We start from the raw sequence: 27925 nt of genomic DNA, 5'->3' as shown, positions 1-27925 counted from the left end.
TCCTTCTCTTATTTACTTAACAAATAAGTTTGAGTCTATATTATAATATTTAAATATTACTAATATTACATCATAGTATTTAAAATATGAGAGATGAAAGGCTTTTCCTTCTCTTCTGTGGAAAGGAGTCTGTGCTTTTACTGGCTCTGTGTAGAGTAGTTGTATCATCTTAGAAAGAATTACGAACTTAGACACTTTTTTGAATCAAAGAGGAAAAATATAAAGCTAAAATCACAAAACATCTAAAAGACAAAGCCAAGAAGACCATAGACTGCCAAAGCACACTAAGAAAAAAAATCATAGTCTTAAATGTTTCTATTATAAACAAGAAAGACTGTAAATAAATGAATAGATTTGCCTTGAGAAGTTAGAGTTAATAAAAATGAGCAAGAACCAAAGAAAGGAATCAACAAAGATAAAAGCAGAACTTAAGTTGAAAAACAGAAAATAAAAGTTGGTACTTTGAAAGATGTCAATAAGTAGATAAAATGCTAGGTAATTTAATGAAGGAAAAAGTGAATGTGCTAAAAAAAGTGATAAGGGAGAAACCCCACAAAAATTTAAAAAATGAAATCTTAATAAAATGAGCTATTTTCTAGAAACTAAAACTACAACTGAACATATAAAAAGACATAAACTGCATAAGCACTTTGTATCTCAGTGATGGAGTACTTGCCTAGCATGCATGAGGCCCGGGGTTCAAATCCTAATACTGCCAAAAAAAAATCTAAACAGCACAATTTCCTTAAAAGGAACAGAGAAATTCATCAAAGAGCAACATCCACCACTTGCCCATTTCCTCTACCTCAAACAACAAGTGGAAATTATTTCTCAGAGGAATTCTGCAAAACCTTAAAACATTTTTCCTTATATTATTTTATTTGCATTGTGTTTTTTTTCTAAATTTTTTTCTTATTCATTTATTCACATGTGCGCACATTGTTTGGGTCATTTCTCCCACCTTAAAACATTTATTTCCAATGTTCTTTAAACTGTTGTAGAAAATGAATTCTAGCTGGGCAGTGGTGGTTCTCGCCTGTAATCCTAGCTGTTTAGGGGGCAGAGATCAGGAGGATTGAGGTTTGAAGCCAGCCCAGGGAAATAGTTTGTGAAAACTCCCTCTCAAAAAACCCTTCATAAAAATAGGGCTGGTGAAGAGGCTCAAGGTATAGCCCCCGAGTTCAAACCCCAGTACTGCAAAAAAGAAAAGAAAGAAAATGAATTCTAGATTCTTTTTATGATGGAAGCAAGGCAATGATGGTAAAATCCAACAAAGTATGGATCTGGGAGTGCCGCCCCAGTGGCAGAGCACAGCCTAGCATGCGCATGGCCCCAGGTTCAAACCTCAGTCCCACAAAAAAATTCAACGAAGCCTGTAAAAAAGAAAACTAGCTCTTATTTCATGTATAAATATTGAAGAAAGCGCCTAAATTTAGCAGCACAGTAAAAGAAAAATGCACCACTTTCAAGTGGAATTTATTACAAATCAGGAAGGGAGTTTCAATAGTAAAAAAGAAAATCTATTGATCTATTGATCATTGGTGATACAATGCACCAACTAATAGGCATAAGGAGAATTATATGATCACCCTCGTATGTATTAAAGACTTTTGACAAAAATTCAATATCCATTCTTGATGAAATTTCTTAAAAGTACTTATGATGGATAAATCTTTAAACATTGAAATATATTTATTTCAGTTCTCAAATGTATCATGCTTGAGAAAACACTAGCACATCCCCACTCAGGAACAGGCATGAATGGTCCTATTACCACTATGATTTAACACTCTACTAGAAGTACTAATCAAAGCAATTACATAAGAGAAAGAAATTAGAGATATGAAATTTAACAGTGTGATAAAGCTATCCTATGTGCAGATGATATGACAAAATATTCAGAAAACTCAGGGAGATCAAGTTAAAAAAATAACACAAATAAAAGATGCAGTAAATTATCAAGCTGCAAAATTAGCATGCAAAATTTTCAGACATACAATCAATGGTCATTAAAAATATAATGAGATAAAAAGAACCCATCCCTAGGAAAAGAACCTAGAAACATTTCTTGACAAAATCCAGTATTCTAAAAAAAAAAACAATAAATATATATATATACTTTGAAAGAAAAAGAAGTCTTAAATAGTTCAAAAATCATTTTGGGTAGGAACACTCAACATTAAAGATGTTGATCCTTTCCAAGTTTATAAATTTAATGTGATTTCAATAATACTAAACTATGGGATTTACTTCAGAACTATGCTAAGTGATTTTAATGTTCATATGGAAATAGAAACAAAAAATTCAAAAAATCTCTGCAAAAGCAGGGCACTAAAGGGAGATTTTTCCTATTAAATAAAGCCTCAGTAATTAATAAAGTATAGTACTGACACAGAAATAGGCAAATAAACCAACACAACATTTATCAGAAAATGACCTAAAAATAGAGCTTTGGTATATAATAAATCCAATATTTCAAACCACTGCGAAAAAGAGATATTGTCAATGAATCACCTGGGAATAACCAGAAAGCCATGTGGAAAAGATACAGCTTGATCTGTATCTCACATCATAACTCAAGAATAAGTCCCAAATGGGCTAAGAATTCACCCTACAGCTACAAACATAAGAAGGAAATGACATTTGTTCATTATTCATTGGAGCACTGTCTGTTCATAATAGCAACGTATTAGAAGCAATCTCAATACTCACCAATGAGGAACTGGTTAAGTATACAAATCTGTAAGATGGTATAGTTACAATTTTATAAAATCAAAAAAGACATTTTAATCAACACATTATATAAGAATACCTCCAGTCTACATTAAGTAAAGAAAAAAGGAAGGGCAGTAGAATGTGTACTGTAGTGTGACTCCTTGCAGGTTATCTGCTTTGGAAGATAAGTAAAGAGTGAAAGCCAATTTGCAGGGACTTCTGAAGCCTCAAAAACTAATGATGCCCTCTCAAATACATGCTCCCATATCCACACTGTTCTTTGTTTACTAAGGGAACTTCCCACACATGTCAAGTTTGGGCTGCAAAAATGACCACTCCAGCTCCAGGTGATGGTTTCCATCTTTCTGTGAATCTTGGTGAAGCTTTCAGTCTTGGTTTTAACTTTTAGGTTTGTAACAACTTCTGTTTCAGGTCCTTCAAAAAGAAATTTTTTGCTTTCTATGATTCCTCTTTTCCTTTTCTGTAACCTGGAATGTGGATGCAGTGTTGAAGACAACTAGAGAGAAAAGTCAAATGTAAAAGTTAACAGAGTAATCCCACCAGCCTGGGTACCCTAATGACTTTGTGGAGCATAGTTCAGATTCCCACCTTTGAACTGTTAAATGAGACAGAAATAAGGATCGAAAGCATTTAAGTCCCTCTAAGTGAAATTGCACATTTTTTCTTTTTACACTGCCTTAGCTTATTCCTCAGTAACAGCAACAAGTATTGGTGGGGTTCTTGGTTGCAGAGTCTGTTTTGTAGAGAACAAAATTCACTATAACTTGTTTAAGAAAGGAATGTATTGTGGCCCATTAGGTAGCTTATGGAACATTTTGGAAAGCCAACAAGATAATTTTGGATTATACATGTCAGGAGCAACGATCATCTAGCTCCCTGCAGATGTTTACCAGAAAAAAATCCCATGACTGACAGTAACCACACAGAGAGCACCCCATTGCTACCATCTTTTCTCTGTCCTATGTGCTGGTTGTTGGGTGATGAGATGGGTATGGAACTATTCATTGAACTCCACTGAATCCTGGCTGTCTGGGTCAAGCCGGTGTGGCCACGGGCCATGTCAGCATGGATTCTGACCTTGCAAAATTGGACTTGGGCCATGCCGGGGTGGGTTTGGATTATACCAGGGTGGGGGGGCTCTAACTGTAATGTACAGATCCTTTTAGCTCCCTTTCCTTTCTGGTATTAATGTCTCCTGTCAAGTAGCTTTTGTTTCAGTCTTTTGGAGCATTTGAACCTTCCAAGTACCATCAGTAATATTACTGAATGCCCTAGGTATTCTTAATGAGCTCCTAGAAATATGATCTTTCAAACTTTTTCATTACAGGTTTAGCAGAATAAAATGCTTTAAACTGTGAAAGCAATTTTTAGTAAAAGAATGCTGTGCTTAGTTCCAGAAATGTCTCCACAAAGGCAAGATTTATGATTAAAAACTGAGTTTAAGTAATAAAACTGGCGAGAAGTCAAAATATATCATTATTCTATTATTAACATTCTGAATTGTTCATGAACTGACTGGAAAGCAGACCTAGAAGACATAAGGCATTATGACTTCTTCCTTCAGTTTAAACTCCAAAAGCTCTTTAGGAAACAAAAGCAACATGTAACTTTGTAAAGGAAAAAGGATTGTGCAGAACTTGCCTATTTTGCTTCTTGTGCTGGAATATCCTTGTACATTCTTTCCAGTATTTTACGTAGTTGGAATCAAGCTCTGTAATTTTCAAAACTTGCTTCAAAGCCATTTTACCATAGGTCAACTAGGTATATCACCTTCATGATTTTTACATAAGCCAAAATTCATCTTTTGTAAGGAATGTTTCTATAGTCTATTATATTCTTGTCTGCTTTATTTATAACAGAAGATACTGGCCTTGGCTATTTCAATGAATGAAATATTAATGAATGAATGAATATTAATGCTGGTAATCCTTTACAAAGTGAAATTCTAACTACTTTTCAAAGCTCTATCAAGTATGTTTATATCTTGCTCTGTCTTCAAATCAATCTTCATTGAACTTGTGTATTAAATAAAACCAACTAAGCTCAAAATGAGAATTTGAAAGGGATGCTGTGGCTTTATCAAAGCCATTTCAGTGTGCTTTCAAAAAATTTAGGGTGCATAACTACGCACCAGAAGGTTGAGGATTATAGAAATCTCACCTTCAAAAAAGAATGGTTTAGAGACCATTTCTTTTGTTGAGCAGAAGCTTTTTAGTTTTATGAGGTCCCATTTATCTATGCTATCTCTTAGTTGCTGAGCTGCTGGGGTTCCATTGAGAAAGTTCTTAACTATATCTACTAATTCCAGAGTATTTCCTACTCTTTCCTGTACCACCTTTAGAGTTTGGGGTCTGATATTAACATCCTTGATCCATTTTGAGTTAATATTGGTATAGGATGATATACATGGATCTAGTTTCAGTTTTTTGCAGAGCGCTAACCAGTTTTCCCAGCAGTTTTTGTTGAAGAGGCTGTCTTGTCTCCGTTATATATTTTTAGCGCCTTTGTCAAAGATAAGTTGGCAATAGTTGTGTGGCTACATATTTGGGTCCTCTATTCTGTTTCACTGGTCTTCATGTCTGTTTTTGTGCCAGTACCATGCTGTTTTTATTGTTATTGCTTTGTAATATAGTTTGAAGTCAGGTATTGTGATACCTCCTGCATTGTTCCTTTGACTGAGTATTGCCTTGGCTATTTGTGGCTTCCTGTGTTTCCATATAAATTTCACAGTAGATTTTTCAGTCTCTTTAATGAATGTCATTGGGATTTTGATGGGAATTGCATTAAACATGTGGATTGCTTTTGGTAGTATAAACATTTTTACTGTTGATTCTAAAAATCCATAAGATGGAAGATCTCTCCACTTTCTATAGTCTCCCTCAATCTCTTCCTTCAGAAGTTTATAGTTTTCCTTATAGAGGTCATTCACATCCTTTGTTAAGTTTACACCTAGGTATTTTATTTTTTTTTGAGGCTATTGTAAATGGAATTGTTTAAATATATTCTTTCTCAGTTTGTTCATTATTAGTGTATAGAAATGCTAGTGATTTTTCTATGTTGATTTTATATCCTGCTACCTTGCTATAGCTATTGATGGTGTCTAGGAGCTTCTGAGTAGAGTTTTAAGGTATAGGATCATATCATCTGCAAATAGGGATATTTTGACAGTTTCTTTACCTATTTGTATTCCTTTTATTCCTTCTTCTTGCCTAATTGCTCTGGCTAGGAATTCCAGTACTATGTTGAATAGGAGTGGAGATAGTGGGCATCCTTGTCTCATTCCCGATTTTATAGGAAATGGTTTCAGTTTTTCTCCATTAAGTATAATGCTGGCGGTAGGTTTGTCATACATAGCTTTTATAATGTTGAGGAACTTTCCTTCTATTCCTAGTTTTCTTAGAGCTTTTATCATGAAATGGTGTTGGATCTTATCAAAGGCTTTTTCTGCATCTATTCAGATGATCAAGTGGTTTTTGTCTTTGCTTCTGTTAATGTGGTCAGAGTGGGAGAAAATATCTGCCAGCTACACATCAGACAAAGGACTGATAACCAGAATATATAGGGAACTTAAAAAACTAAATTCTCCCAAAATTAATGAACCAATAAAGAAATGGGCAAGTGAACTAAACAGGACTTCCTCAAAAGAAGAAATTCAAATGGCCAAAAACACATGAAAAAATGCCCTCCATCCCTAGCAATAAAGGAAATGCAAATTAAAACCACACTAAGATTCCACCTCACCCCTGTTAGAATAGGCATCATTAGCAACACCACTAACAACAGGTGTTGGCGAGGATTCTGGGAAAAAGGAACCCTCTTACAATGCTGGTGGGAATGTAACTAGTACAACCACTCTGGAAAAAAATTTGGAGGCTACTTAAAAATCTAAACATTGATCTACCATTTGATCCAGCAATACCACTCTTGGGGATATACCCAAAAGAATGTGACACAGGTCACTCCAGAGGCACCTGCACACCCATGTTTATTGCAGCACTATTCACAATAGCCAAGTTATGGAAACAGCCAAGATGCCTCACCACTGATGAATGGGTTAAGAAAATATGGTATTTATACACAATGGAATTTTATGGCAGCCATGAAGAAGAACGAAATGTTATCATTCGCTTGTAAATGGATGGAACTGGAGAACATAATTCTGAGTGAGGTTAGCCTGGCCCAAAAGACCAAAAATTATATGTTCTCCCTCATATGTGGACATTAGATCAAGGGCAAACACAATAAGGGGCCTGGACTTTGATCACTTAATAAAGCGAGAGCACACAAGGAAGGTATGAGGATAGGTAAGACACCTAAAAAACTAGATAGCATTTTTTGTCCTCAACACAGAGAAACTAAAGCAGATACCTTAAAAGCAACTGAGGCCAATAGGAAAAGGGGAACAGGTACTAGAGAAAAGGTTAGATCAAAAAGAATTAACCTAGAAGGTAACACACATGCACAGGAAATCATGTGAGTCAACTCCCTGTATAGCTATCCTTATCTCAACTAGTAAAACCCCTTGGCCCTTCCTATTATTGCTTATACTCTCTCTTCAACAAAATTAGAGATAAGGGCAAAATAGTCTCTGCTGGCTAGTGAGGGGTAAGGCAGGGGTGGGGGTGTGTGTAAGGGTGGGGGCAGGTGGAAGGGGGGAGAAATGACCCAAACATTGTATGCACATATGAATAAAATAAAAATTAGAAACTAAAAAAGAATGGTTTTAGCTGAGCACAAGTGGCTCAGGCCTGTAATCCTAGCTACTTGGGAGGTGGAGATCAGGAGGATTTGGGTTCAAGGCCAGCCTGGGTAAAAAATTTGCAAGACTCCATCTTTACCAATAATATCTTGGTGTGGTGGCATGCACCTGGCATCCTAGCTACTGGGGAAAAATGAGGATTGCAGCCCAGGCCAGCTCAGGCATAAATAGGAAACCCTATCTGAAAAATAACTAAAGCAATAAAGGGCCGGGGGCATGGTTCAAGTGGTAGAGCACCTGCCTAGCAAGAGCAAGGCTCTCTCAATACTGCTGAGAGAGAGAGAGACAGAGAAAGAGAGAGAGAGAGAGAGAGAAAGAGAGAGAGAGAGAGAGAGAGAGAGAGAGAGAGAGAGAACAGTTGCATTGAGCTACAATTGACATAATAAACTACATATATTTGAAGATTACAACTAGTTTTAACATATGTACACATCAATGGAAACCATCATCATAATCAAGATAATGAACACATCCTTTGCCTCAAAAGCTTCCTTAATCCTCTCTATAATCTTAAAATCGAGATTCTCGGGAAACTGATTATTTGCTTTACACCACTCTAGGTTAGTTTGCATTTTCCAGAACTTTAAATAAATAGGATCATACAGTATGTATTTTTGATCATTTTTCCTTAGGTATAATTATTGTAGAGTCATTCGTAGTTGTATTTTTGGATCTATGTTTTGTTGCATTGACTGTTTCTCTAGCTTTATACTGGTACACAGTCTTATTGTAACACTACAATAAATCTTAAAATCAAGTAGTGTTAGTCCACGAACTTCATTCTTTTTCAAAGATTTTTTTGGTAATCTACATACATTGACTTTCAATACAAATATTAGAATTATTTTCCCACTAGCTACAAAAGACCCTTCTAAGGCTATGTTTGGGATTGCATTCAATCTATAGTCAGTTTAGTGGCAAAGGGGTGTGATCATTTGGCTCACTAGCAAGATATATTTATTTAGGTTTTCTTTAATTTTTCTCAACAACGTTTTACAATTTTTGATGTACAGGACTTCTGCAGCCTTTGCTAGATTCATCCCTAAATGGCACACATTTTACAATGTTATTTTGAATGATATTTTAAAAATTATGTTCTGGGAGTATTAAACAGAAATACATTTTTGTGTATCGATCTTGCATCCTGTCAATTTGCTAAGCATATTAGTTTTAATAGAGTTTATGTGGTTGTTCTTGTTTGTTTTTTGGATAATTCAGTGATGTAGATTTCAATGGATTTTCTACATTGCTAATCATGCTGTCTGTGAATAAAGACAGTTTAAGTATTTTCTCTCCAGTCTGTATGTCTTTTACTCTTTTTCACCTTATTTAATGGCTAGACTATCCAACACAATGTTGCACAGAAGAGATAAGTGGACATCCTTGTGTTTTCCCCAATACTAGAACGAGAGAAAGTTCTCCCTGTAATCTGCAGTTTCTCCAGACCTTCAGCTGTGGGAGTCTTTGTGATACAAATCCCTCATTGCTATTGCTATGATGCATCCTTTTCCATATAGTTACCATGGTCCTTTTGCCAGAAGAACTTAGCATTTAGTGCTGCTGGTCTACTAATAATGAATTCTTTTAGCTTTTTATGTCTGAGAAAGTCTTTATTTCACCCTTGTTTATAAAAGATCATTTCAAGGGGTATAGAATTCTAGGGTTAGAATTCTAGGTTCATAGGGATTTTTATTTTCAGTAATTTAAATGTGTTTGTTCACTTCAAATTCACTTGCATTGTTTCGAAGGAGAAATGTACTTTCAGCCTTACCCTTGTTCTTCTGTATGCATCATGTCTTTTTTCTTTGGCCACTTTTGTAGTTTTCTCCCAATCACTGGTTTTGAGCAATTTGATTATAATGTGCTTTACTGTCATTTTTGTCATGTTTCTTGTGCTTGGATATTGTTGAGATTCTTAACTCTGTGAGAAAATTTAAGACTTTATTATTTGAAAGTTTGAAACTTTTTTTTTAAGTATTCTGTCCCTTCTTTTCTTTATCTCCTTTAGAAATTCCAATGACTACCAGATATTGTAGATTTTATCTCATTGGGTGTTGGATGTTTATTGTGTTCCTGTAAATATTCTTCAGCTTTTTCTCCCCTAATATGCAGTTATGTCATTTGGAAACAGGTTTTTTCTTTAAGGACCTGTTAGTGATTCAGAGCAACGTTAGAGCCACTATTTCTACCATTGAGGCAAGACCTTTCTGTGTACTGTACCAAATATCCTGAGAATGGGGTCCTTTCCAGTGAATGGTGGGAGCCCTGAGTGAACAGTGGGGTCTGCTACCTACACTATGTTTTGGCATTTCTTTCCCCAGCTTCAGGAAGTTTCCTCATTGGCAAGTTCTAATCATATGCAGCTGAACACTTGAGAGGAATTCTTTGCAGATCTCTGAACTTCTCTCTCTGCCACTCTGTGCTATTTCAATTCCCTGTCCTGTGACAGCAGTTCACTGACTCATCCGAGTTTCCGCTCCCAGCACTTCTCCTGGAAACTCTCAAGATAGCAAGCTGGGCTCAGCCTTTTGTTTCCTGTCTCTCATGGATCACTGCCCTTTCTTGCCTAACATCTAGTGTCTTGAAAACTTTTGTTTCCTCTATTTTGTCCAATTTTTGGTAGTTGCAGATGGGAAGGAGTATCTGGTTCTTCTTACTCCATCTTGATCAGATGTAGAAGTTCCCAGAATCTTTGTTGACCACTGTTTTATAACCTCACAGTGCTATTGGTGTTACAATTTTTTAAAAAACAGCATCATTGATCAAAATTTTTAGCCAAAGTTTGCTGCTCAAATTCACTTATTTTTCTTATGTCATTGATGAACTGTATCTTTTCTAACCATGTATGATTCTTCATCCATATGTATCAAATAATGTTAATAATAAAAGGAAATAATTGGATTAACACTGAACATTAAATGCTTCCTTTTCTTTGTGCTTTTTTGTGTGTGTGTTTTTGGGGGTAAGGGACTGGGGTTTGAACTCAGGGATTCACACTTGCAAAGCAGGCACACTACCACTTAAACCACACCTCCAGTCCATTCTGCTTTGGTTATTTTGGAGACTGGGTCTTGTGAAGCATTTGCCCTGGTCAGCCTCAAACCTCAATCCTCTTGATCTCAGTTTTCCAAGTAGTTAGGATTACAGTTGTAAGCCACCACCTACAGCTTCTTCATGCTTCTTGAAGAGTGTTTTATCACTCTCCAACCAGTTTGAAACCTTTCATTCAAGGTTTTGGTGAAGTGCTAATGAATATGTCTCTACTTTGTGTCAACTCTGATTGGTTTGTTACGGCCACCAGATTGGTGTGTGTTCTATATTTTTATTACTATTTCTATTTTTACCTTTTTTTTTTAATTTCTGAATTATGTGTTTTTTCTTATATGAAATATAATAGCTTTTTTTAATGAACAGCCAATCATATTGCAATAATTATTGAATGGATGTAAATGTTGACTTGATCATATAATAAAGTCACACAGCTATGCTGTTTGATTTTGAACTCTTCTCTGACTGCCTTTCCTTTTCTATGTAGCCAAAAATACATTAAAAGTGGTAATGAAAATAGCTTCGAAGGAGACGGTCTAGGTTATAATTCCATTTTCGTCATCTATTAACTGTTTAATTTTAGGCAACTATATCCTTTTTTTACTAAAATAAATTCAGGATATTAAATACATTATCTAATTCCTAGATTTGAGGGAGAATTAAATGAGATATGTAAAACAGTATCTCAGTATTGCCACACAGCTTTTAAGAAATGTAACTAAAAGTAATAATAGTAACAAAACTTTATACTATGTTTCCATACCTAGTAGGTAAGACTTCTCAGGTAATACATTTTGTTCAAAATTTCCTTTGCTTCTCTGCCTGTTACCCTACCTGCTGCCTGTGTTTAGAGTGACTCCCCAAAATACTGTGGGAGAAATTGGGAACAGATCTTTGAGGGACCCTTTATTTTTAACTAATTTTCAGTTAATTGTGGAGAAAAGGCAGGTGGAAAGGACAAACATTGTCTTGATGTGATCAGTATACATTCTCTCACTCAAGTAACACAACCTATAGTTTCTAGTGACTGCTTTTTTTAAAAGTCTGACACTAAACCTGCCTTTCCAGAGAACACTTTATTGCTACTTTCCCCAGCACTGCAGTTAAACGATTACATTCTTCAGAACACTGCCTGCTTCTTATCATCCCGTTGCTCTTCACTCAACCATATTTAGCACAAGCTAGCCATGCCTGGCTTGTAGTTGCAGATTCTACACTCTGCAGTACTGAAACATTTAGGGAGAACCTTCCACCACAAGATCTTATCTAGGATCAAGGCACAGGTTTCCATGAGTTTTGTTCCTTAGCAAAGTTTTAATGTTCCTTCCTCTCTTTTCTATCCTTTCTTCCATGTCATAGTGAGTTTAAACATTCATATTTACTTTATTCCTAGGTATTTCCTGTCTGTACTATTGGAAATAATATATTGATGTCTTATCCTAACTTCTTGTTAATGGTGTGAAAACTACTCACTATTATTTAATTTGTATCTGCTTGCTTAACTCTATTATTATTTACTGGTTTCTTACTTTGATATGGAATGAATATTTATGTCTCCCCAAAATTTGTGTTGGAACCATAGGCTCTCATGATGGCGTTAAGAAGTGGGGTCTTCCGGATATGAAGCCACACAACTATACCCAACTTATCTTTGACAAAGGTGCTAAAAATATATGATGGGGAAAAGACAGCCTCTTCAACAAAACCTGCTGGGAAAACTGGTTAGCAGTCTGCAAAACACTGAAACTAGATCCACATATATCACCCTATACCAATATTAACTCAAAATAGATGAAGGATCTTAATATCAGACCCCAAACTCTAAAGTTGGTACAGGAAAGAGTAGGAAACACTTTGGAACTAATAGGTATAGGCAAAGACTTTCTTAATGGAACCCCAGCAGCACAGAAACTAAGAGATAGCATAGATAAATGGGACTTCATAAAACTAAAAAGCTTCTGCTCAACAAAAGAAATGGTTTCTAAACTGAAGAGATCACCCACAGAGTGGGAGAAAATATTTGCCAGCTAAATATCAGACAAAGGACTGATAACCAGAATATATAGGGGAACTCAAAAAACTAAATTCTCCCAAAATTAATGAACCAATAAAGAAATGGGCAAGTGAACTAAAAAGAACTTTCTCAAAAGAAGAAATTCAAATGGCCAAAAAACACATGAAAAAATGCTCACCATCTCTAGCAATAAAGGAAATGCAAATTAAAACCACACTAAGATTCCACCTCACCCCTGTTAGAATAGCCATCATTAACAACACCACTAACAACAGGTGTTGGCAAGGATATGGGGAAAAAGGAACCCTCTCCACTGCTGGTGGAAAAAAATTTGGAGGCTTCTTAAAAATCTAAACATAAATCTACCATATGATCCAGCAATACCACTCTTGGGGATATACCCAAAAGAATGTGACACAGGTTACTCCAGAGGCACTTGCACACCCATGTTTATTGCAGCACTATTCACAATAGCCAAGCTATGGAAACAGCTAAGATGCCCCACTACTGATAAATGGATTAAGAAAATGTGGTATTTATACACAATGGAATTTTATGCAGCCATGAAGAAGAATGAAATGTTATCATTTGCTAGTAAATGGATGGAATTGGAGAACATCATTCTGAGTGAGGTTAGCCTGGCCCAAAACAACAAAAATCGTATGTTCTCCCTCATATGGGGACATTACATCAAGGGCAAACACAACAACTGGATTGGACTATGAGCACATGATAAAAGCGAGAGCACACAAGGGAGGGGTGAGGATAGGTAAGACACCTAAAAAATTAGCTAGCGTTTGTTGCCCTTAACGCAGAGAAACTAAAGCAGATACCTTAAAAGCAACTGAGGCCAATAGGAAAAGGGGACCAGGAACTAGAGAAAAGGTTAGATCAAAAAGAATTAACCTAGAAGGTAACACACATGCACAGGAAATTAATGTGAGTCAACTCCCTATATAGCTATCCTTATCTCAACCAGCAAAAACCCTTGTTCCTTCCTATTATTGCTTATAGTCTCTGTACAACAAAATTAGAAATAAGGGCAAAATAGTTTCTGCTGGGTATTGAGGGGGTGGGGGGACGAGGGAGGGGGCAGAGTGGGTGGTAAGGGAGGGGGTGGGGGCAGGGGGGAGAAATGACCCGAGCCTTGTATGCACATATGAATAATAAAATAAAAAAATACGAAAATCAATAAATGTAATAAACCACATTAACAGAAGCAAAGACAAAAACCACTTAGTCATCTCAATAGATGCAGAAAAAGCCTTTGATAAGATCCAACACCATTTCATGATAAAAGCGCTAAGAAAACTAGGAATAGAAGGAAAGTTCCTCAACATTATAAAAGCTATGTATGACAAACCTACAGCCAGCATTATACTTAACAAAGAAAAACTGAAACCATTCCCTCTGTTATCAGGAATGAGACAAGGATGCCCACTATCTCCACTCCTATTCAACATAGTACTGGAAATCCTAGCCAGAGCAATTAGGTAAGAAGAAGGAATAAAAGGAATACAAATAGGTAAAGAAACTGTCAAAATATCCCTATTCGCAGATGATATGATCCTATACCTTAAAGACCCAAAAAATTCTACTCAAAAGCTCCTAGACACCATCAATAGCTACAGCAAGGTAGCAGGATATAACAACATAGGAAAATCATTAGCATTTCTATACACTAATAATGAACAAACTGGAAAAGAATATATGAAAACAATTCCATTTGCAATAGCCTCAAAAAAATCAAATACCTAGGTATAAACTTAACTAAGGATGTGAATGATCTGTTTAAGGAAAAGTATAAACTTCTGAAGAAAGAGATTGAGGAAGACTATAGAAAGTGGAGAGATCTCCCATGCTCATTGATTGGTAGAATCAACATAGAAAAATGTCTATACTCCCAAAAGCAATCTACATGCTTAATGCAATTCCCATCAAAATCCCAATGACATTCATCAAAGAGATTGAAAAATCAACCGTTAGATTTATTTGGAAACACAAGAGGCCACGAATAGCCAAGGCAATACTCAGTCAAAAGAGCAATGCTGGAGGTATCACAATACCCGACTTCAAACTATATTACAAAGCAATAACAATAAAAACAACATGGTACTGGCACAAACACAGACATGAAAACCAGTGGAACAGAATAGGGGACCCTGATATGAAGCTACACAACTATAACCAACTTATCTTTAACAAAGGCGCTAAAAATATATAACGGAGACAAGACAACCTCTTCAACAAAAACTGCTGGGAAAACTGGTTAGCAGTCTGCAAAAAACTGAAACTAGATCCATGTTTATCATCCTATACCAATATTAACTCAAAATGGATCAAGGATCTTAATATCAGACCCCAAACTCTAAAGGTGGTACAGGAAAGAGTAGGAAATACTCTGTGACTAATAGGTATAGGCAAGGACTTTCTCAATGGAACCCCAGCAGCTCAGCAACTAAGCAAAAGAATGGACAAATGGGACTTCATGAAACTAAAAAGCTTCTGCTCAACAAAAGAAATGGTCTCTAAACTGAAGAAACCACCCACAGAGTGGGCGAAAATATTTGCCAGCTACACATCGACAAAAGACTGATAACCAGAATATATAGGGGAACTCAAAAAACTAAATTCTCCCAAAATTAATGAACCAATAAAGAAATGGGCAAGTGAACTAAAAAGAACTTTCTCAAAAGAAGAAATTCAAATGGCCAAAAAACACATGAAAAAATGCTCACCATCTCTAGCCATTAAGGAAATGCAAATTAAAACCACATTAAGATTCTACCTCAACCCTGTTAGAATAGCCATCATTAGCAACACCACTAACAACAGGTGTTGGTGAGGATGTGGGGAAAAACGAACCCTCTTACACTGCTGGTGGGAATGCAAACTAGTACAACCACTCTGGAAAAGAAAATGGAGGTTTCTTAAAAATCTAAACATAGATCTACCATATGATCCAGCAATACCACTCTTGGGGATATACCCAAAAGAATGTGACACAGGTTACTCCAGAGGCACCTACACACCCATGTTTATTGCAGCGCTATTCACAATAGCCAAGATATGGAAACAGCCAAGATGCCCCACTACTGATGAATGGATTAAGAAAATGTGGTATTCTACACAATAGAATTTTATGCAGCCATGAAAAAGAATGAAATCTTATCATTGGCAAGTAAATGGATGGAACTGGAGAACATAATTCTGAGTGAGGTTAGCCTGGCCCAAAAGACCAAAAAATCGTATGTTCTCCCTCATATGAGGACATTACATCAAGGGTAAACACAACAAGGGGATTGGACTTTGATCACATAATAAAGCAAGAGCACACAAGGAAGGTATGAAGATAGGTAAGACACCCAAAAAACTAGATAGCATTTGCTGCTCTCAACACAGAGAAACTAATGCAGATACTTTAAAGTGACAGAGGCCAATAGGAGAAGGGGACCAGGAACTAGAGAAAAGGTTAGTTCAAGAAGAATTAACTTAGAAGGTACATATGTACAGGAAAGCAATGTGAGTAAACTCCCTGTATAGCTATCCTTATCTCAACTAGCAAAAACCCTTGGTCCTTCCTATTATTGCTTACACTCTCTCTTCAACAAAATTAGAGATAAGGGCAAAATAGTTTCTGCCGGGTAGCGAGGGGGTGGGGGGGGAGAGGGAAGAGGTGGGGTAGGTAAGGGAGGTGGTGGGGGGAAGGGGGGAGAAATGACCCAAGCACTGTATGCACATATGAATAAAAGAAAAAATAAATGAATAAAAATAAAAACAAAAATTTAGCAGATAATTTTACAAAAATGAATAGCATAAACTTCCTGTGGACAAGACTGCTCACCTTATGAGGGCAAGATCAACACTCTGTAACACTTTCAGCAAAGGAATAAATATACCTGCTCTTTAATTCTTTCTCCAGTTTGTTATTTTTTCCAATTTTAGTCTCTGTATCCAGAATGCACTCTTCCCATTTTTGCTAGGCAAATGTGTAGTAATCCTTCAAGATTAGTTCAAGGTCAAGTCACCAAAAATCAACTCCAGAAAGCCAATTTTCCACAAGGCCAATTTGCCAAATTTTCTCATTCCTTTGAACTATTTATAAAGTTTACAGCAATTCACATTGGATGGGATAGTTTTAATAGCTTTTAAAGATTTATGTAAACTTTTAGTCGACCAGTTTTCATAACAGCATTTTAAGGAATATTTACTTTGTGTCTACCCTGCTTCCAGAACTGCAGCTGGGAAGGGCTGAGATAGACAGAGGGACCTCTACTAGGGGCAAATGAAGAGGAGGGTCAACAGATGTTGCTGACTCCAGAGAGAGGGAAGATGTGGGTCAGAGAAGGAGGATGCATTCGTGGAACATATATTCACAAACAATATTTGTGAAATATAGTGACTTATTAAAAATACATTCTTCTTGAAATAAGCCTCCCTCAGTTTCTCCCTTCCCCTGTTCCCCAGACCTGCCCCATGCCTCCCCTCTCCCTAGTCTGCTTCATGTGAGAGCTGTTCCCTGTGCTGACTGCTCCCTGACTCTCCCATCAGTCACTCCATCTCTGCTGCCTTCAGCAAAAGCAGCAGGAGCTGGGGCAGAGGCAACCCCAACATTCCTTCGTGTGCTATGATGGAGATCAAAAGAAAACCAGTACGTCAAAACTAAACAGAGAAATGAAACAAGTAAATTCAGAAAAGTGGTTAGTTTGTGAATTGAACTCTTTCCCTCTAGGGCTTAAGTCACATGACTACTTTTCTGCAAAGCCTTTTCTAACCCTCCTTGACAGAGTTGCTGGCTCTTTTCTCTGGGGTCCCAAAGCACCCTGTTCACACCTCTTCTGCATCAATTAGAAGGGACTTGAAGATATCATTACTTGCTTGATTTCATAAGGAATTCAGTTTATACACTGTTCATTCAATAATTTCTTAATAAAAAATTCATCGATAAACAAATATCTATCTAATGAAGAAATGTAACCAGTAAGTTGGCACTGTGAGTTGCCTATGTGCCGGAGAGCAGAATACATGCTGGAAATTAAGGTTGAAAGGCCCAACCCTAACTCAGAGCTCAATCCAGAAGGGACAAGGACCAAGTCTTACACATCTTTATATCTACCCTGCTTCCTCACATTGTAACTGGTTAGAGTCTGTGCTCAGGGGAAGTGCTAGGAGTATTGCAGGCATGTGACTACTAAAAGAGCTAGAACTACAAGTGCCAAGTCTGGTCACAGGTGTCTATAGTTAACATTTAAAACAACAGCAGAAAATTGTACAAGTCCAAGAGAGTTTATGGGTTCTGAAGTCTACAATTTCTAATTCATCAAAATACGTAGCAGAAAAGGGACAAGTTTAAAATTGGTTAATGATGCTGGGGATGTGGTTCAAATGGTAGAGTGCCTGCCTCCAAATGCCAGGCCCTGAGTTCAAACTCAAGTACAAAAAAAATGCTTAATGAGATACATGGTATTTGGAATGTCAAATAAGACATTTTCTTAAAATAAGAAAAATTTTGTGATAATCCTTATATTGAAAATTTAGATCCTGAAGTTAGCTATCTGCCTTTCAGTTTAAATTTCACAAATTGTGCTTCAGGTCAGTTCAGATATGTTATATGAACTGTTTGTATAAATCCATCAAAAAAAGTAACAGCCATAATCTAGTTCAAGGTGAAACCTGTCTGTTCCAGGATGATAAAAATTAAAACTTTAAGGTTTCATAGCTTTCACATGGCTGATAAAAAATTTCAGAAACACATAATTTAGTAAGTTCAATAAAATATTAAAAAATGACCTCTACAAAATTTAATGTAAATTTTACCCTTATGGTATTTAAAGATTTGTAAACTAGTCTAGATATTTTATAACAGAAATTGTGTCCTCATAACACAACTCTTTGTTAAAACAAACTTCTCTAAATTCAGGTGGTATTAAGCATACCATTCTGGGTTTATGACATCAAGTCAAAAAGAAAATAGGTGATTGGGTTTACATTTCAGTGCATTTTTCAGATGGCATATGTGTTAGGCTGAATAAGAAGAGCTCCCCCCCAAAAGAAGATATCCATGCCTTAATTCCTGGAATTTGTGGATGTTATTTAATATGGAAAAAAAGACTTTGCAGATATAATGGAATGATGGTTTTGAGATGGAGAGATTACCCTATCAGGGTAGATAACCTTTGTTGTAGTTATGTCTTATCTCATAGTTACACTTTAATAATGTAACTATTTAATTTAAAGGCAAAATGGATTATGATAAATCCTGCAGTTGAACTGATGTGGAAGACAAGATTACCTGGATAACACAAGTCAACATTCTCTACTGCATGGTTCCTGAATGAACCCAGAGTTCCCTTATTCCCAACTTTGGCTCTGGGGCCAGATTGTGCCTTTTGGCCATCACTACCAGTTACAAAGAACAATTGTCTCATTGATTCCCAGCAACTCATATGCTCTGAGTTATAATTACATCTACCTCAGGACAAGATTTCAGTGTACACACTAAGCAGAGCTCTAAGCATGGAGATGCTGAAGACTCCTTTTATCCTATTTAAAGAAGTTTTGGAGTGAGCCTTCCACCCACAAAATATTTTGGATAGTGAGGGAAGCTCAAAGAGGTGTGGCTTTGCTTCCTAAATTGCTTTAGTTGATCATACCATCCAACAAATTCCCAACTATGCTCACCGCCATCTAATTCATGTCCACACAATTTAGACTGCTAATTAAATTTTGAGTCAAAGTTTTACCTTTATAATTATGAGAATGTTTTATACATACATATTCCGAAAGCCCTTTCAATTAAAACATTTTGGAGGAAATATTTTCCATTTTGGAGATGGTAAGAAGTATAAATTTGATTCTGCTCATGGCATTAGCTTTAAATCAAACTAATCCTTCCATAGAATATTCCATAATTTTCCCACTCTAACATGTTCCCTTTGAAATTAATTCCATTTTCTGAAAACTGAAAGGTGAAGACTAGAAAGAATGTAACTTCATATTGGCAGTTTCTGTGGTTGGATAAACATTATTAATGTTTTCATACTGGCCTAGTAAGTGATTTAATTTATTAAGCACAGTGGACACATGGTACCATGTTTGTACTAGCTATGCCCAGTACATGAAAAAAAAAGTAGAATTAATAAACCTACTTTAGTTCTCCAACCCACAAAATCTTACATATGAATTTGTCACTAATAAAGATCTCCAACTAATAAGAACTATGGCAAAAGAGAGTATATCATTAAAGGTATAGCTTAATATCTAGAGCATTCAAAAGTGGGTGATTTGCAGTTCGATTTTGTGAGTACTATGAGCATACTCTGTGACAGCATCTGTCTCCTAAGCTGGGGGTAAAGGAGTGAATAAGTCAGATCCAGTCCTACCCCAAGAACCATGGTGCCAGAGTCATGATGGAGGTGGATGTGGCAGAAGAAGTTGGTTGCCTTAATATTCATTCCAACTTCTTTCCTGGGGTAAAAAGACATAAACTACATTTCCAAGACTTCTTTACAAGGTCAGTATGAGATGTGCTTTGGGTTCAGATATACTTTAAAAGGCCTAAATTATTACTAAATTATGAGGAGACTTGGCTAGCTACATAATTGGGGGGCCCAGGTACAAAGTGAAAATGTAAGGACTTCTGTACAAAAACTCAGGGAAATTAGAGTGCTTTTTCTTTCTTCCCCAGTCTTTCTCACAAAGTCAGTGTGTATCACTTGGTTGCTCTTTAATCTTGTACTCCCAGGAACATGAAAAGACATATGAGTGAAAACTCTCACCAGTGCCCACAGGTAAGCACATGTACAACCTACTGGTTATGGGTTTTCCTTTCTACCAACTGCAGGATCAAAGACTCCAGAAGCCCAATTAGGCTCTCTCCCACAGCCTGTCACTCCAACTCACAGTGGATGGACAAGCCCCAAGAACATTGCACCTCTCTGCCCACATATTGGCCCCCACCAAGTTATCTACTGATTAATTGCCCCATGATGCTACCAGCCTGAGGCAAGGACAGCCCCTGCCCTGACCTTCCTGGAGATGTCCCAGGGTATGTGCACCTGCCTGTAGCCAACCCAATCATCTCCGCATCCAAGTTGAGTACTCCACCTAGGGAGGAGGGATGCAGTAGTCACTGGACAGGGGAGGCCTGATGTACCAAAGGGTAAGAGGAGGTGGCAAGAGGAAGGAACTAAGCTCTAACCTTCATTGCATATTTCATTGGCCCAAAGAACATTACTCACAAACATAAATTTATAGATAAATTATTAAGAATTTCAAGTTGGTAATCACAGAGAATTAAATTGCAAGCATGGGGCTTTTGTTAACTTGACCCTGAGCCATGCATACATCACCTCCTGGTGGAGCTGGTCCTGAGTGGAGAGAAAGGGAGAAACTCCATTTTATGGCTGCTGACTGTGATATGGCATTAAGGTTCTCCTGTCATCAGCTTTCTGCAAAAATGTCAGGAAAACTGAAAGATTCTTTTTTTCTTTCTTTCTTTCTTTTTTTTTTTTTTTGATGGTACTGGTGTTTGAACTCAGGGCCTCTTGCTTGCTAGATAGGCACTCTATCACTTGAGCTATTCTGCTAGCTATTAAGATTCTTCACCATAAAAGAGCTGAGTGATTTTGGAAACTAGGACTTGTTCCCAGTTTCCCAGGCTCAGTCTAGAGCCTGCTCTTTTGGCTCTTCTATAATTTTGAAAACCATCTAATGACTGGTGATAATTTCTTTTATACTTAGCCCAACTAGAAGCATTCATTTGCAAACAGCAGAAACCACAACTGATAATTCTTCAGAGGCATAAAATAGAGAGATGCCAGAAGGAGACTGACTATAGTAATGGCCACTATTCCAAGCACAAAATAAAGTATTTTATGTTGTAGGAGGTCATTCAATACTAGAAGAAAAATCACTTATACAGAAAGAGAGGCATCATAGAAGTGGAATAGCAGTGTCAGTCTTAGCTTCTTTTTTTATTACACATTTAGGAAGGATTGTTCAATCAGGCCGGTGACCAGATTCGAAAGTAGATAGAGAAGTACATTGTGTCCTGAGAAAAAAATGTAGGAATTGTCCCTATGACGTTGTAGGAAAAACAAGGCCTTTAGATTTCAGTAAATGGAGATTTGAAGTCAGGCTCTACTTTCTGTGTTATTGTGGGTAACAACTTCTCCAAGTCTCGGTTCCCTCAAACTGTCCTTCTAGGGTAGTTAAAGGTTATCTATGAAAAGAACCTAGAATAATGTCTGATACACAGTAGATTGAAACTGACATATAGGAACATATGGATAACTTTCCCAAGTTACCACTGCATATAGGTGCATTGTCCACATAGGTCTTTTATAAAGAATACCACATCAGAATCTCTACTGGGCGTCTTGACATCCACTTCCCAGTCTCCCATCTGTTCATCTACTCACCCTTTCAACTCATCCAACAATGCTCCCGTGTAGCCACTTATCCTCTCTCACTTCTAAAACAGGCACTGTCTCAAGATTAAGTAGTAGCTCCATCTATCAAGTCATAAATTAAAGAAACAATTTACTCCAAGATAAAATAATTAATTTAAATCCATACAAACTTTTTCCTCTAAAATTTGCACCAAATTTATAATAATCACAGAGATGCTAAAGATTTCTGTAGGTCTGGGATGGGAGGCAGTAAAAGGTGAGTCCTTTCATGTCAGCTTCTATTGAATATTGAATATTAATCTGAAATTTTTTTACAGATTTGCATGTGCTATATCCTTAGCCTGAATTGTCTTTCTCTGTTAAATTCAAGGTTCATTTTACATTTCTACTCTTCTGTCTACTCCAAGGAACTAAGATAGCTAATCCCACCCTCTTCATTGCCAACCTAGCGCCTCGTGCACAGCTCTGCACAACTCTTCCTATAAAGAATTATAAGCATATGTCTATTTATATTTTGTACATCTACATTTAGTTGGCTTGGACCATATCTTGTTTATATTCTTATATCTAATGCCAGCTCATTCTAAAATGTAGAGGAGCTTGATCCATATTGAATTAATCTAGAGCCTTAAAAGTAAGCCCAAGTCCTTGGCTCCAAGCCCCGCCAGTGTTAGCTCAGTCCAGGGCTCCTCTCTTCAGTTATGATCAGCACCATCCAGACTCCCCTCTGCTTACCAGAGCTCTACTTGGGATCCTGCTTGTTACGGAAGGAAGCAACATTCCTAGGGCTCATTCACCCTTCCTATGCTCCTGCTCTGTCCTTCCCTCATAGGCATGTCTTCTGGCATTTAAAAAATGACAATAAAGAGAGAGAGAGAGAGAGAAGGATTGAAGGACCAATGGCATAGTCAACAATGACAAATGCTCCAGGCTCAAACAAGATGTAAAGGGTGTAGAAATCCACAGCTCAAAGAGTCCCTTGATCTTTTGAGCCTTGTAGTCTTCCTTGAAACACATGCTATACATATTCAGTATGTATAGCATGTGTTTATTTACCTAGTAAATAAACTAGGTAGTCACCATTCATGATGAGTGCCACAAGGAAGCACGCCGGGGGGATAAGAAGATATATGTTAGTAACAGTAAGGAGCTATCAATAATGAATCCTACATTACTACTACATTGCTATTACACTAGCCTTGTTCTAAATACTACCCATATATTAATTCTCACCACAAAGTGAAAGGAACAACTGTTTCTTCCATTATAGATGAGAAGTCAAAGCACAGAGAAGTAACATTCCCAAAGTCACACACCATGTACTAACTGGTCACTAAGGAATGGATAGCTGAGCCAAATCATGAGGAATGAGCATAAACCAGCTGCATGGGAGATAGGAGAATCCTAGCCTGTGGGAAGTATGAAAATCTAGAGATGGTCAGGAAGTTGGGAGATTTGAGGACTAGGAGGAGACTAGAGGGACTGGATGACAAGCAGCAAGGAGGCTACTAGAAGTGATGAGGCTGAGGAGGAGCAAGCACTAGATCACTGGCCGCTGGTCAGGCAAAGAGATCCTTATGAAGCTGTTGTGGCCTGGGCAGCCCCTGGGAGAGAAGGCAACCTAAAGTAGAGAATGGGAGGTGCAGGTGGAGACTAGAGTTCAGAACTGCTTAAAGAAGCCTGGCTGTAGGAGAGAGAAGTGGCAATAAGAGCCAAGCTTATAGGGCTGAGAAATCTTATGTGCAGGTCAGTGCTGCAACAGATGTTTAAGACATAGGAGAGAAGATCAGCCTTTCCTGAGCATGTTCTGACCAAGAGCCAGAGGACTAGGATTTGGGTGAAAGGGAAGGGTAGAGAGAAGTGAATTCAAACAGGGCAGGGACAATGACATCCAATTTAACAGGAGTGATGGAAAGGAGGAGTTGTGTGCAGATAAGCTCCTGGGTAGAATGGAAGGAACTGAACAATTCCCATCTCATTCTTCTATTTTTCTCTGGGAAGTGAGTTCTCCAAATGTCATATCCCACTCATCTAATTGTATCCTCAGAGTCACACTTACTGGAATAAGAACAATTTCTTTGTGCTGCCCATCCCCAGTTGGGCTCTTTTTGTGGCTCACTAATCCTGTCCCACACTACCTGGTCCTTCCCAGCTGGCTGAAAGGTATTCAATACAACATAATGCTCTGTATCTGTGTATCCCTGAGACTTGGGAATAGCTTCACTCTTAAAATGGCAGCAATATTCACTCAAAAATTTAAAATGATATACGAAAACTCACCTCTTCACTAGGGGATTTTGTAACAAATGGTTCACAATCTATGCAAAATTTACACTGTGAGATGAAACCTTGGAATTCCATAGATCCGTTTTTAAGGAATGGAGGCATTTTGCTTACACAGAGGGCAGAGCAAAATCCTATGAATGGTCTCTTCTGTCAGCCTATATTTTACACACACTGAGTGGAATCATGGATTCTGACAGATACTACATTCCATTGGTGCACAACATCAGTGAACACACCCGCCTAATAAAAGTCTTGTGATGAAACAACATGTTCTTTCCAAAACATCTGCCACACCTTATTTTAAAATTCCACCTTCTTTGAAAAAGATCTTTTCCGTTTACAATAATGATAATAAGGACAATCCATATTGAATAGAATGGGTTGCATGCATCACACAAAATGAGTTGAATCTAGCAATCTACTCAGTTTTGAAAAGTAAATTTATTCTTTTATAAAAGGCTGAAATTGTTGACTGGTAGACAATTACAAAAAATGTTCTTAAAAGCTAAGTAAGCTCTGCTGGGCAGGAAAAGCTACTCTGAATCAAAGAAAGATTGTATTATGTTCAGGAAAATGTTAGAGTTAATATGTTATATGATATTGTCTAAAATTATATAACTCCTTCTTTTGGCACTACTGGCATTTGAGCTCAGGGTCTTGCACTTGCTAGGTAGATGTTGGTTATTTTTAAGAATAGGGTCTCACTTTATGCCTGGGCCAGGCTGAACCACTATCCTATTTGTGCTTCCCTGCTCCTGATCATTGGTTGAGATGGGGGTATCGTGAACTTCTTGCCTGGATTGGCCTTAAATCATGATCTTCCTAATCCCTGCCTCCTAAGAAGCTAGGATTATAGGCTTCAGCCACAGGGCCTGGCAAGACCATAACTGTTAAGCACAGAGCTCAGTAAACTTGGGGTTTATATTCCAACTTGGCCACTTCCTAGTTAATTTGACACTGAACAGACAGCATTTGGTCTGAATCTCAATTTTCTCATCTGCTAAATGGAAATGCTACCTACCTGTCAGGTTGAGATGACTAAAAGATACTATGTGCGCTAAAGTATAATTTTTTAAAAAAACTAAAATCATGACTTTTATAACAATATAAATGAACATGTACCAAGGATTTTATTCAACTCTAATGACTGAGGGAACTAATAAGATGGCAAGATATGTTCAAATGAGAAACTGACTTACAGAGCTTACAGTCAAAACTTGTCTGCATTGGTATGAACAAGAATTACCAAAATTGGTATCAGCTTTCCATTATTTAACAACTACCTGTACAGAGTTGTAAAATAATCTAGTTTAATACAAAGTCAAGGTACAAATTCATGGGATCAAGTGATTCCCCGAGAGTCTACTAGGCAATGGCCAGCACGCCACTGAGATACCAGTGGTCTTCTTTGCCTACTTCTGAGTCCTCTGTGAATACAAAGCACATGCCAGAGCATACTTGCTATGTAGTCAGTGCTGACTAAATGATGGCTGCAGCTGTAATTCTTAGCAAACCTAAGCAAATTGACCAAGTTCATTACTCCAATCAGGATGGATTATAAATGATAATCATTGAGTTACCATTACTGTGACTGTATGAGTTCAAGCTTTACATTCTTCTCTCCACTGTAAAAACAACAGTAAGGTTTTTTTTTTTAAATATAACAAAAGTCATTACCACAGTCAAAAGCAGAATAACAGATAGCCTGCAGCAATCTCCCAGAATGGAAGCCTCAGGCAGCATAAGAGGCCTGGTTGCACTTGTGTGGGGTGACAGAACAAGGTGCTCTTTCGAAAGCTGGAAGTGAGGAAAGTATCACTTTTTGCCAGCTCAGTGACTTGATACTTTTAAGGACACCAACCAAAAGGAGGCCAAGCCACCAACTAAGAAAACACTTGGTGTAGTGATGGTAGAAGGGAACATTGGTGAAGGCAACCGAAAAATTGATAGACAAGGAGGGTTGGAGGGGTGGGCAATGGAAACTCCCATATGCGCTGAATCCAAAAATTAATACTTCAAAGAAAATGAGGAAAATTTATACTAAGAGAGTGAATAAATTTAACAACCAGGGCACTATTAACAGAGAAAATGATGCAGCCAATTGTGAACAAAAGACAATGGGAAAACATGTTAAAGGAAGGAAAACACTGCCAAGGGAAGGTAAGTTTTATGAGGACTGGTTTGCTCATTGGCCATTGGTTCTCAGCTCCATTTCTACCTCCTATCTTTGCCCCACTACTGCAAAAAACAGGAAGATTGTGTATTCATCTTCTCCACATGCCCTTTCCAGCTGCCTCTCAGAGAGAATTTGCCAGTAGGAGGCTGAAAGAGACGGGAATTGAAGAGAATTTCCCTCTGGAAGTAGGGAAAATGCTCTGACAAACATGGCAGCAGCCACCACAGCAGCAGGTGAGCCTGGGGCCCTGAACATCTACTTGCTCAGACAGGGTTTGGACAGCAGATACCAAAGCAAGAGCCCCAAACGGCCTCTAAAGCATGTGCTTCTAGATTGCAAGGGTGCCAGCAGCTGGCAGCTCTGGGCTCCTGCATCCCTACAGCAAGAGTCAGAGTGCCGACTCTCTACTTCCTGTGAAAGAGCTGCAGTGGGCTTCCAATAGCCTCAGGGGTTAGGACAATGATGGGCTCTGGGTTCTGGGTGCCAGCATCTTTCTTTCTGCTTTTCCTGCCATAGTGCAGTTGGCAACTTGTGGAGTACTGATCTCTAGGTTAGCACACGGCTCTTTTTGGTTCCTCCAATCTTTCCAGCATGCTTGTAGTCAGTGTTCAGTACAAGATTCCCTCTGTTGGTTCTGATTGCCTAAGTGGACACTGATAGAGCAGGCTATCCCAGCAGAATACAAATGGTGTTCAGAATTCTTTCTTTCTCCTTTTATCATTTCTGCACTTACTTACTTGTGTATACATTGTTTGTGCCACCTCCCTTTTATGCTGAAAAATAAGAGAAGCGGTGATCCTTAAGGAACTGTAATGCCAGCAGAACTGATTTGTGCTAAAAAAAATAAAATGACAGATTATAAATGCATTGTGTGCCTAAAGAAAGGAGGCCAGGAGTCTTCACACTGACTTGCACAGGTGCAAGTCTCTATAGGAGACTATATAGGAGTACAGGTGATTTTTATCTGATGAAGCTATACAAATGACAGAATAAGACTTCATTCAGGGAGGATGTGTGAGCAGCCTTGCCCTATCAATAGGAAAGCTTTCAATTTGACTTGACTTCTAGTTATTTTATTTCAGATATGTTCTCAATTTTGGAGGAAAAGAGGGCATTACCTCTCAAACAGCAGCATGTTAAACGTTAAAATACCCTAATCATAACATGTAAAAGCCAGAGTACTTAGTGTCCGTGCATGCACGCATGCATACATGAGAATGAGAAAAATAACCCATGTCTTTATTTAGCCTTTTTTCAATAATGAATGTCAACTGTAAATCACAGAATTATGAACAGAATGACTTCATCACCAATAGTAACTACAGATATTTTCATCTCACATGATGGTTGTCACAGATACCTTAAATATCGCTTATACTCATCATTACTTTGAAATCATCAGGGCTTAACCACCAGTCAATGAAATCACTTCTTCTCAATTGCTGACCCAGACATCTACATCACTTTCCAGTAAATGAGTTGTGTTCATTGCT

At 37.6% G+C, this 27925-nt stretch overlaps 1 protein-coding gene across 14 annotated transcripts in view; it reads right to left on the bottom strand.

The window, feature by feature from the left end:
- The window catches only part of Odf2l (outer dense fiber of sperm tails 2 like), a 205842-nt gene that overhangs the window by 121407 nt on the left and 56510 nt on the right, over positions 1–27925 (bottom strand). Inside the window, exon 14 of one of the 14 annotated variants that reach the window (XM_074079539.1) lies at positions 477–3232. The exons of 10 other annotated variants lie outside the window; for them this stretch is intronic. In XM_074079539.1, coding sequence (XP_073935640.1) covers positions 2825–3232 — 408 coding nt within the window. In that variant the 3' untranslated portion in view covers positions 477–2824. Of the gene's footprint in view, positions 1–476; positions 3233–27925 lie in introns of those variants that run through there. 3 more of the 14 variants (XM_074079531.1, XM_074079530.1, XM_074079529.1) reach the window with 3 other exon arrangements.

Source organism: Castor canadensis, chromosome 7, assembly GCF_047511655.1.
Source record: "Castor canadensis chromosome 7, mCasCan1.hap1v2, whole genome shotgun sequence".
NCBI classification, from domain to species: Eukaryota; Metazoa; Chordata; class Mammalia; order Rodentia; family Castoridae; genus Castor; species Castor canadensis.
The sequence above is the reverse complement of the archived record's forward strand: the minus strand, read 5'-3'. Positions and strand labels throughout refer to the sequence as shown.